Source organism: Pongo abelii, chromosome 5 (genome assembly GCF_028885655.2).
Source record: "Pongo abelii isolate AG06213 chromosome 5, NHGRI_mPonAbe1-v2.0_pri, whole genome shotgun sequence".
Classification (NCBI taxonomy): domain Eukaryota; kingdom Metazoa; phylum Chordata; class Mammalia; order Primates; family Hominidae; genus Pongo; species Pongo abelii.
Window position 1 is genome coordinate 150,592,142 of NC_071990.2, and position 12,509 is coordinate 150,604,650.

The 12,509-nt window shown below is 42.2% G+C and overlaps 1 protein-coding gene across 1 annotated transcript in view; it reads left to right on the forward strand.

The window, feature by feature from the left end:
- Positions 1–12,509, forward strand: part of UST (uronyl 2-sulfotransferase) — a 329,509-nt gene that overhangs the window by 259,675 nt on the left and 57,325 nt on the right. The window contains exon 6 of the mRNA XM_024248956.3: positions 12,310–12,407. Coding sequence (XP_024104724.1) covers positions 12,310–12,407 — 98 coding nt within the window. The remainder of the gene's footprint in view (positions 1–12,309; positions 12,408–12,509) is intronic.

A 12,509-nucleotide genomic window follows, 5' to 3' on the forward strand; every position in this document is an offset into this window, starting at 1 on the left:
GTGTAGTGTTTGGTTTTCTGTTCCTATGTTTGTTAGTTTGCTGTTAGGATAGTGGCTTCCAGCTTTATCCATGTCCCTGCAAAGGACATGATCTTGTTCCTTTTTATGGCTGTTTATTATTCCATGGTGTATATGTACCATATTTTCTTTATCCAGTGTATCATTGATGGGCATTTGGGCTGATTCTATATCTTTGCTATTGTGAATAGTGCTGCAGTGAACATTTGCATGCATATATCTTTATAGTAGAATGATTTATCTTCCTTTGAGTATATACCCAGTAATGGGATTGCTGGGTCAAATGGTATTTCTGGTTGTAGATCTTTGAGGAATCACCACACTGTCTTCCACAATGGTCGAACTAATTTACATTCCCACCAACAGTGTAAAATGTTCCTATTTCTCCACAGCCTCGCCAGCAACTGTTGTTTCTTGACTTTTTAATCATCGCCATTCTGACTGTTGTGAGATGGTATATCATTGTGGTTTTGATTTCTATGCCATAAATATTGAACTGAGCTTCCATTTTGCATTTTTCCCACTTTCCATAACCACAGAGTAAACATTGTCTCTGTCTTGGTATGTTATGCTCATTTATTATCTTCTGTCTGTAGTTGACAGGTTTTTCTGAATGATTTTAGGAACTTCAAGTTCCAGTAGAGAGAATGAATGAATGACTTCTCTTAACTGGACTTCTATCACAAAATCATGGCTAACTTCATGCATTCAACTACTGTTTTTTAAACATTCCAAAAAGTGATCAAGATGTCATTCCAGGCAAACTTTTTTTTTTTTGAGATGGAGTCTCGCTCTTTTGCCAAAGCTGGAGTGCAGTGGTGTGGTCTTGGCTCACTGCAGCCTCCGCCTCCCAGGTTCAAGCGATTCTCCTGCCTCAGCCTCCTGAGTAGCTGGGATTACAGGTGCACGCGACCACACCCGACCAGTTGTTTTTTTTTTGAGATGGAGTCTCACTCTTTGGCCCAGGCTGGAGTGCAGTGGTTCAATCTCGGCTCACTGCAAGCTCCGTCTCCCGGGTTCACGCCATTCTCCTGCCCCAGCCTCCCGAGTAGCTGGGACTACAGGCGCCCACTACTGCGCCCAGCTAATTTTTTGTAATTATTTATTTATTTATTTATTTATTTATTTATTTATTTATCTATTTTTGAGTAGAGATGGGGTTTCACCATGGTCTCGATCTCCTGACCTCGTGATCTGCCTGCCTCGGGCTCCCAAAGTGCTGGGATTACAGGTATGAGCCACCGCACCCAACCTCTGGGCAAACATTTAAGCCAAGGTTTCTTTTTTTTTGGCTGTAAGAAAGAGATGCCAATCTGTCCCCCGCACAAAGGAGCAAAGGAGCCTGAAAAACCAAGAGGCCAGTTGCTTCCTCTTGCTGTCTTACATTTTTGTATTTCATTTTTCTTTCTAAGGTGGAGTGAGAGCCCAGATCTATTTATTTAGTCTGTTTCTTCCCATGTTGCTCATACTCACAAATTTCTATTTAAACTTGCCTCCTGGCTTCTTTAAGAGATAAACTGTTGCTGCAGTAAGGTTAGGGTAAGGAAATTACCTTACTTAACACCTGGTAAGTCACCAACTGTTGCTGCTGGTTATGGTGCTTTGCTGTGCAGTCCATGAGCTAACTTATTTAGTGAGAGATTTTCCTGCCAATTTGCTATAGCCTTGAGGGAGAAAAATTGAAATCTCCCACAGAGGCAGGAATTTATGTTGCAAAAAATAAAGCATTTTTAATATTTATAGACATTTTAACATGTTAAAATGTTGCATTAATGTTTGAGTCAAAAGATAAGATTCCATTTTGAAGTTACAGGGATTTTCAATCAGTATTTCTAAGGTCTTAGATGTTTGCCATTAAGTTTTCCTTTGCATTGATTTTATTTCAGTTTCTCCATCTGTACATGATTCATGGTGTATGTGCTTGAGGTGGGTGGAACTCGCCCTTGTTGGACAATTTTTAGCGTAAGAAGGCAAGTGGGCAGCACTTAATTCTCTCCTAACCCTTAAGATGATAATAAGGACATGTTAAAGGGTCAGACACGCAACAGTGAGCAGAAAAACAAGGTTGAAACCCTTGAACCTGGGAGAAGGCATACAATGTTGGTAACTGATAAAGTTGGGCCAGGAAGCCACAGTCTAGAGTGCATTTGGAGGAGAAAATACAGCTGAATAAGACTCCAGGCTTATTTGGAAATGCCAGGGACGATGGATGAAGCAAGAGGCTGACAGCAGAAGGATGGACTGGAGATGTCTATATGGAAGAGAAGCCCTTTATTTCATCCCTACCTGGGAAAGCCCAGCACCCGGCAGCTGTCTACTGGGTGAAAAATTGATTCATTCCCAAAGTATTTGAATGTTTCCTGAGAAAAGACCTCCCACCCTGGCCATTAAATAGTCACCAGCAGGATGGTGCAGCCCACTGGTTGATAAACGCTACCAATGTCAGCACAGCTCTCCATCGGTTTTTCCTGACTCATCATTAAATACGAATGGACAAGAAAACATCCATAGCTATTTGAAGAAAGACTGCACCTTAAAAGACAGGGGCTAAAATAAGCAAATGGAAACAATAATCCTAAGGGAGACAAATTTCAGGAAAAAGAATAAAGCTTTAAGAGGGAGCTTTACTTAGTTTCCTCAGAGAGATTGGAGAAAATGTCACATCCATAGATAGAGCAGGATGCTATAAGAAGAAAATCAGCATGCATCAAGAAAGAATGCTTAGACATTAAAATATGATTGTCATGATCAAAAATTCAGTGGAAGGACACGGAAGATCAAAAAATCTCTTAGAAGAGCAAAACGACAGAGTAAGAAAAGATGAAAGAGTAACGATTATAAAAGATCATTCAAGTTTCAAAAGCCAATTAGAAAACTAGAATTAAAGAATGCAGAAAACGAAGGAGAGAAAATTATTTAAACACATACACACACACACACACAAACCAATATCTTAAGCCTGAAAGACATGAGGCCGCAGATTAAAAGGGCCTGCTAAGTGTTCAGCACAATGCTAGGTCTACCATAGTGAGATTTCAGAAAATCAGGGTTAGAGAGAGAAATGTTAAAGAGCACACAATCTTCTCTGATGTTAAAACACACACACACACACACACACACACATATCACCTGCAAGTTATTGAGAACGTTATTAGCAAAAAATTCCTTATAAGCTAGAAAACAGCAAAGCAAAAAGTTACTTGAGGAATTACTTCAGCAAAACGAGGGAGTAAAACAAGCAAGTCAGACATAGAATCCAGCTAAATGGGATTCTTAACCTCCGAGGGACACATCTGAGAGGCAGAGAGGCATAGAACAAGGGACAGTTTGCTTTCATTATACCTTTTTTCTTTTTTTGACATGTACATATTACTTTGACAAACATTTTTGAATTTTTTTTGATAGCACATATACATCAAATAAGATTTTAAGACCAAAATAGAAAAAGGGGAAAATCCTTAATTCTACCATCTCAGATCCAATCATTTAAATTTTTTTAATTTATTTTCTTCCCATTTATCTTTAAAATATAAGTTTTTTTAAAAAAACTAGGGTTGTAGTCATATTATATATATAATTTTATCCTGACTTTCTCAGATAAGCATTTTTCCTATTGTTACATATTCTTTGTAAACATTTTAAATGATTGCAGTTATTTACAATGACATGTACTACAATTTCCCTAATCTCTATAACTGAATTGGAATGTAAGTATGATAAATATTTTGTTATAGAAATAGAAGCAACAAGTTTGTCTATTAGCCAGTTTGACTCCATCAGGATGTGTTATTTTTATTTGGTTAGACGCCACGTATTTTCCAGACTGTGAAACCATTGTAGTTGTGGGCTGCACATCTCTGAAAAGCATCAAAACCCCTTGAACCTCAAAGACCGTGGTTCCTTGTTTGAGTGGCACCGTGTTAACCAGAAGAAGTGCAGGGATATTTCTGGGGGAGAGGCACAACAGCTTCCACAGGGTCCTGCCCACAGGCATCTCAAATGCTTAGTAAACTTTGCTGTAGTTCATTGTAAAGAGCCTACCAAAAATCTAATGAAAACTGAGCTGGATACTAGATTGGTCTTCATCTTATAATGGAACATTTCAGCATAAAACTGTGACTATTTCGGCCGGGTCCAGTGGCTCATGCCTGTAGTCCCAGCACTTTGGGAGGCTGAGGCAGGCAGATCACGAGGTCAGGAGTTCAAGACCAGCCTGACCAACATGGTGAAAACCTGTCTCTACTAAAAATACAAAAATTAGCCGGGCGTGGTGGCACGTGCCTGTAATCCCAACTACTCAAGAGGCTGAGGCAGGAGAATTGCTTAACCTGGGAGGTAGAGGTTGCAGTGAGCCGAGATCGCGCCACTGCACTGCAGCCTGGGAGACAGAGCAAGACTCCATCTCAACCAAAAAAAAAAAACAAAAAAAAACCTGTGACTATTTCTTTGTCTTTAGTTCAATGCAGTAGAAACTGGAAACTCACACTCTTGGAATCCAAATTAATGACTTCAAAAAATGTTTGGTCTCTTGTGTCCGTAAGTGTTTTAGTTTCAGAATTTAAGAGCTCCACTGGACTAGTGCTCCCAATGAGTAAGGATATTCGCTAAAATAAATGTAGATATGCCACCATAAAAATGAATGAGATCCTGTCATTTGCCAAGACATGGAGGTCATGTTGAATGGAACTGGAGGTCATTATGTTAAATGAAATAAGTCAGGTACAGAAAGACAAATTTTGCATGTTCTCATTTATTTGTGGGAGCTAAAAATTAAGATAATTGAACTCATGGAGATAGAGAGTAGAAGATTGGTTGCCAGAGACTGGAAAGGGTAATGGCGGCCGGGGGGGAGAAGTGGGGAGGGTTAAGGGGTACAAAAACATAGTTGGACAGAATTAATAAGACCTAGTATTTGCTAGCACAACAGTGTGACTATGGTCAAAAATAATTTAATTGTCCATTTTAAAATAATTAAAAGTATATAATTGGATTGTTTGTAACACAAAGAATAAATGTTTGAGGTGATAGATACCTCCCCAAAAAGCATGTATGCTGACAATTCCAAAGACATTTCTATTTTTGGGGGAGGCCAAGGAGGGTGGATCCCCTGAGGTCAGGAGTTTGAGACCAGCCTGGCTAACATGGCAAAACGCCGTCTCTACTAAAAATACAAAAATTAGCTGGGTGTGGGTGGCACGTGCCTGTAATTCCAGCTACTCAGGAGGCGGAGGCAGAGGTTACAGCGAGCTGAGATCGTGCCACTGCACTCCAGCCTGGGTGACAGAGTGAGACTTCGTCTCAAAAAACAAACAAACTAAAAGGCATTTCCATTTTTATTTTCCCAATAATTTTAAAGCCAGTTTGTTTATTAAGGATTTACTTAACTCATATGAAAAAAAATGAAATAATTAAAGTAAATGTACCATGATGTCTCACTTATCCAGAAATTCTTTACCTGCCATCCTGCCATCAGACACATAGCCATAAACTCAGAAGTGGTGTGAAGGACCACAAAGCCACTACGGTAGATGCCACAGATATTAAACATCCAATATCGCAAGCTGTGCTTACAACAGGGAGAGCAACATGCTTCTCTGCTGATGCTAGTGCTTCCTGGATGGCTGTATTGAGAAGAATTCTGAAGGACACTTCCCATCTCAACTAGAGTGTGTCATCAGTGATTCACGCTAGACATGAGCATGCAATGGGAGAATGATGGTATCTGGCCATCTGCCACTTCAAATCCATTAAGCCTCACTAAAAAGTCTTGTTTGACTCCTCTGGTTCTGGCTCAAAATTTTTTACAAGGTTGAAAAAAAGCCTTTTCCAAGGAAGAGTGTATGAGGCAATAAAAGTTAGCTTAGACCACATCCATTCCATTTAATCCATTAAACTTGTACTCTGATTACCATGGTCCACTTATGGGTCAAGGATTTGGGTACTGCCTCAATGGTGAATGACAGTCATTTTTCTCTCTCCCACTTCTAACACAGCCAGCATAAGAAACCGTCCTTTTCCATAATATCCATATTTTTAGTGTGTGAAGACTGGCTCCAAAAATCAATTTTAAATCCACATTGAAGAAGAGCTTTTTATATCGTCATGTTACATTGCATCATGTGCAGAGTAAGATGAGCTATAAGAAGTCCAAAGTTCCACAGTGGTATATTTTGCATAATACCGTTTGTGTTTCCATTAAATTGTATTGTTGTTTTGACTGACATAGATAGCACATTACATGTTTCCGTATTTTTCTTCCTCTCTGTTTTTTCTGTGAGTTAGCCAGAGTCACTATTTAAAAAAAAAAAAAAACTATCAGAATCACCAGGAATGGTGTTTCTGAATATAAGATTAAGTAAAAAGGAATTGAAATGCTGAAGGTATAATAAAGATGGCATAATCTTAACAGGTGAGTGGCAGGTAAAGTAACTGGTATAAATGATTTCTAATCTTAGTAAAGGGTCTATGAGGCAAGTATTATTGTCCTCATTTTACCAGATGAAGAAGTTGAGCTTTTGAAAAGTGAACATTTGCCAAAGACTCCACAACTCACAAGAGGTACAGCCAAGATTTGAACTGAGGTTTGTCTGATACCAGCCTTGATGGTTTTCTCTCTCTGCCGTTCATGAAAGGTGAAAAAGTTTAAATGATAAATGCAGAGTAAAAGCCTCGTATTAACTCGTAAGTTTTGGTATATAAGAAATTACCACTTTTTGTAGATCTTGAGATTATAAAACTATTCTTAAAAGTTGGTTATTGTCAGGCGCAGTGGCTCACGCCTGTAATCCCAGCACTTTGGGAGGTCGAGGCAGGTGGATCACCTGAGGTCAGGAGTTCGAGTTTGCCTCTACTAAAAATACAAAAAATTAGCCGGTCATGGTGGCGGCTGCCTGTAATCCCAGCTACTCGGGAGGCTGAGGCAGAAAAATCGCTTGAACCCAGGAGGCAGAGGTTGCAGTGAGCCAAAATCGCGTCATTGCACTCCAGCCTGGGCAACAAGAGCGAAACTCTGTCTCAAAAAAAAAAAAAGAGAAAAAAAAAAAGTTGGTACCAGGTACATCCATCTGCAGTTTCATCGACTGAGATTATGTAGCTGAGAGAAACTGAGGTTCAGAGATGGCACGATTTAGCTGAGGACATCCAGCTAATTAATCTTGGAGCTGAGACCATCACCCAAATCTCCTTTTCCTCATTCAGGGAACTTTGCATATGGCCCCTTAAGGATTCTGCTATTGAAAGCAGCCAGAAATCCTGTCTTTGAAAGCCGTGGGCCATATGGACAAAACTGATCCATGTTTCAAGCATGGAGCTGTGTAAAAACACCAAGAAGTCTTTTTTCAGTTCAGTGGCTTTCAGACAAGGTGCTGTCTTATAAAAGGATAAGTAAAATATGAATCATCTCTAAGTTCACCTTTTGTGATAAAATTAACTCTACCTGGGAATTTCTTCCTTCCACCCTTTCTAAAATTAAAGCTAGAAATCCAAGAGAGGAAGCAGTTGTCTAGTTCTTGATGTACAGAGAAATAAAAGAGCAGTTTTATGTCTCAGGCAGAAGCAGACGAGAGGCCTATGGGCCTGGCAGTGCAGAGTGAGGAGAAGGAGGCAGGGCTGTGAAAATTCGTTGACGGGGAGGGAGTAGGAGGTGTCCAGGCCTCCAGCGCAGTGTCTCATCTCTAGAGCAAGCCCTCATGTGGGTGAAGCAAGTGCCGGTACACAGAGGAGCCCCTGCAAGGTGGGTGGGAAGGTTATTTCGGGATGCCAGGAGCACTCAGGCCAGCTTGGATGTCCTTTCATGGGCACCATGAGGAAGTCTGTCCACTTCTGAAAGAATCCTGGCCACTGGCAGGGAATGTTGGGAGCAGATCTAGCCTAAGAACTAGAACTAGGTTAGAGTGCCAGTTCCCAGCTGATGGATGAGGTTCCAGACAGACCCCACTCCTGGAGACATTTGGGTTCCAGCCAACAGTGAAGAGAGTATGCGATGTGGCACCTGAGCCCTGGGTCCCTGGTCCCAGGGACCCCATCTGCCAGATGTGGCTGGCAGTGAATGGCCAGCATGGAAGGAAGCCCATGGTCACATCTGTCTCCTTTTCCTGGACCCAAGTGAGCACCAGCCCAGGTGGACTGGAGTATGTTAACTCTCCCCGCCAGAAACCTGGGCCTGCTATTGAGACTAGGTGAGGAGGGAGGTGGCAAGGGAGAGGAAGAGCAAAGGCATGAGATGAATTACCTAATACACAGACAGCTCATGAAGAGTGACCATCCTCTCAGAGTCACCAGAGGTTCTTTCAAATGCAGATTCCTGGCCCTGCGTATCAAATGCCCTGGGAGTCTGAGCAGGGAATTCACAGTTTGTATCAGGTGCCCCATTGTTATCCCTGTTGCATTGTCAATGGGAGTCCTCCAAGGAGAGCAAGGAAGTGCAGAGTGGGGCACCTCTGGAGGCTGCACACAGGGAGGAGAGGTGGAAGGAAGAGCTACTGGCTGAGAAGCTGCTGTCATCATCCTGTGGGGCTGAAGAGGGGGTGTGGGAGTGAGGGTGAGAGAGGCCTCAGGAAGGACTCTCTGGAACTGGAGGCAGTGACTGGCGTTTCCTCTGAGACCAGCTGGCCGTTTAGACTCAAAAGATGAGGGTCACCCATCACCATCCATCTGGTGGAAACATTACAGGAGCAAGTGGATAAAAGATGATTTTGCTGTAAGATCAGAATGGAAGAAGATGAACCCACAAAGAAAATCTAGAGCGAGGAAAGCATATGGTTTTTAAAATAGTACAGTTTAGAATACATTGCAACACAAATGGATTAATTTTGTACAGTGTTGGCAATGAAAAGGATTCTCATAGTTATCTGGAATGCTTACTCAGAGAGATGATCTCATTTCCCTAATAATGCAAAATCTTGAGCAGCGTGGGGTCTTACGTTAAGACCCAATGATAAAAAGGGCTAGACTTGGCAGGGAAGGGCACTGCAGGGGTGCCCATGGTGTGTGCCAAGACTCAGGAACCAGAGGAGCAAGTCGTAGATCAAGTGCTGGCAAGCAGGCTGGCTTGACTAAAGTCATCAGTGCAGTGACAATCTTAAAGAAAAGTTTGAAATCCATATTAAGTGTTTTTTTCTTCTTTTTTGAAAAAAGCAATCTTACCCTAGAAGCACTACATGGAAGGAAAAAATGAAGTTGCATAATCATTTAGAAAATATATGTGCTGAGAGAACTTTGGTATTGAAAGGTGATTGTAAAACAATGCAGGATAATAAATCTTAGACCAAAGATAAATCATGAACACCAGGGCAACCAAATGGTCCTAGGAGACTGAAAGGCATCCGTCAGAACAGGCCACTGTAAGTGCAGCTCATTGGTCTCATTTAGTTTCCCAGGAGGCTGAAATGTTGCTCACTGAAGGTCTCGGTTCTGCTAAGAGTGGACTGGGTAGGAGGTGCCAGGAGCAGTTTCCTGCAGGCCCCTGGTCCTCAGGCTGCCAGGCAGCAGCATCCCCATTTATTGTGGTTGTGGCCAAGCAGTTGGCAGCTCCACGCCTGGGGCTTCTCAGCTCATTTCTGCTTCCTCTGGATCTTCCGGTCCAGTCATCTTTATTTATATCCTCCTATAGCATCGCCATAGATGGTTTGTGATGAATGCCATTCATCAACCTAATGGGCTCAAATGGAACTCTTTGAAATCCCCCAGGATGCGCCTTGGCCTAAGAAAAGAATTGTTAACTGCACTTTTAAAACTAGGAATTTATGTCTTCCTATAAATTGACCTTGTGAGGTTATTTGTGGATTCCAATAGGGAAGTGGCCTTCTTGGGCCCTGGTGCCTCCTCTGCTCTCCCCTCACCAACCAGCTGATGCCCTCTGTCTACTCCTGCGAGCCTGGGGTTGCTGAGGACAAAACCCTGGAAGGGTCAGCAAATGGAAGAGGTGTCTGCTTCCTTTCTTGCTCTGGAGCTGTGTGCCTTGTCTCTCTCCTTCTGCCATTTATTCACTCACTCATTCAGTATCTACTGCACTCCTGCTTTGTCCAGGCAGGGTGCTGAGCACTGGAGACGCAGTGAACAGTCTGTGCTCTGAGGGACCTACAACCTAAACAAATAAGCGCACAAGTACTTGCTCAAGGGCAGCTCTGGAGAAGCAGCGGGTGCCATGAGACCCTCTGTAGGAGGCTCTGGCGGTCTCTGGTGCCCTGCTCCTCCTGTTAATGCAGGACTCTGGGGGGCTGACTGCGTATGTGACAGTTCTTTGGATTTCCCCTGTGCTTTACTCCGTCCTTCTTTGTGAAATCTCAACCTCAGCAGATGAACATGGCCCTGGCCAGAATTACCCTAGGCTCTGCTTCTCACCCAGCTCCTGGCCCCCTCCCTGTTGCCACTGCTGCAGAGGGAGGCCACCAGGGTTACTGGGTCCCTCGGACTAAAGGCTCAGGTTCCAGGGGGAGACCAACTACCAGAGGACACCCTCAAATGTGAGGGGGGCAGGGGGCTCAGAACATCCTCAAGGCAAAGCTCAGGCACCTGCCCACACAAGCTTTGGTTTGTTTCACGGTGTGTAAGTCTCTGTACAGTTTTCTCACAATAAATGTAAGATGCATACTTTGTAATACAAGCTAACACTTCAAAAAAGGAATAAAGGAAAAATTCAGTATATTCTCATCTTCCTTTATGCCAACCACCAGAAAAAACTGCTTTCAATCATGTGTTGTGTCTCCTTCCAGATCCTTTTGTGTTTATGTAAACATGCTGATTTTTATATTGTCCTACATGTTTATATTGTCCTGTAGTCTACTTTTATTCACTTGAAAATTTATCCAAGACTTTTCAGGATAGAACACACAGATCCTTCTCATTCCTTCCAGGTATCCAGTATTTCAGTGTGTGAATGTACCATAATTTCTCTTAAAACCAATCCCCCATTCATGAACATGTAAGTTCTGCCATATTTTGTGTAATAAATAAATTCATTGCAGTAATGAATATCCATATATATATATACACATCTTTCAGCGTCAAACTCTTCTTAGACAGGTATTTCAGGTCTGGTGTCTTGCATTTTAACGGGTTTTCATACACAATGAGATGCTCTTAATCACCTTCACCACATGGCTGGATGGACATATGCGCCCCCCCATTCGCTTCTCATATGTTCCTCTCTGGAAACTGCACCTCCGCCTCTCACGGTTAACTCAAGTGCTTGAGTACTCTCAATTGTGTTTTTTGCAGATCCTGTTTATTTCCGTTGAATTTGTTACTGTAATTGTGTAATTTACTTAACTGGTATATAAACTGAAGAAGTATGAGGGGATTATGGTTTTTAAGAAAAAGCATAAATTATATTTCTCTCATTCCCAACTTGAACTAAAAAAATTGTTACTAGCTAAACACCCACACCTAAACACCTACACCTACACCTGTATATCAGATACAGTAGCTTCTACCGACTCATAAATTTCATCAACCATATTTGGGAGTTGTGTCCAGTCTTAATCTGCCTTGCCAATATTGTGTCTGGAAAAACATCCTACAGCTGTTTGGTTTATTTGTAGATTGAGTTATGTTTTCTCCATAGAAATACCTGAGAAGCAGGCATGTCTTATTTAGAATGTCTAATGTAATCTTCCTTGATAAAGGTGGGTTTTGAGCCCTTCTCCTTACCCCCACCAAGCCATTTCAAGCTCTGGTAATGCCCTCAGAAACACCATGTCCAACCTCATATAAGAGAAATGGAAAACCTGGAAGTCACAACTGTTGCCTTTGAAAGTGAGAAGGTGTCTGTATATAAACATCCCGCTACTTTTTAAGCTAATATAATGTTAGAAATGATTTTACAACCCCTCAAAAGTTTGCAAACTCTTATGAGACTATTGTAGGTACTTAGTTGTTGGATGCATGGATACACAGAGAAGCCCTAAATTCATGCAACAAACATTTATTAATTGCCAACGGTATACGTACAAATTGGCTGGCAACTGGTGGCGCCACCACAAAGCACAGTGGGTACCACTGCTCTCCCAAGGCCTGTGACCAAACTTAAGACTCGGAGTCACCAGGAAGTGCTGAGGTGCAGTTTACTCAACAGAGCGTGCACTCTCTAAAATGGCCCAGCCCTGTGTGTGCCTGGCCAGTGGAGCAGGATGCTGGGAGGCAAAAAAGTTTTCTCATGAAATCTATGAATTCTCTCCATCTTCTCAAGGCGTGCCTGTGTAATTCAATCATGAATTTTACTTAAACTGTGTATCATTTGATAGAGCCTTACAGAGACTACAAGACATCTGACTGCTGTATTTTCTCTTCTAGGATATCAATGAGTGTATTCTTGAAAACTATCCTGAGTGTTCCAACCCCAGGTTATTTTACATCATTCCGTACTTTTGTGGACAGCATCCCAGATGCAGGTAAGGGCTAAAGCGGGCTCGTGGCATGCACATACGCACAACAAGGGCAAGAACCCCACCAGCCTGGCACTCGGCGGGAATCTTTTGTATCCCTGGTCTCTC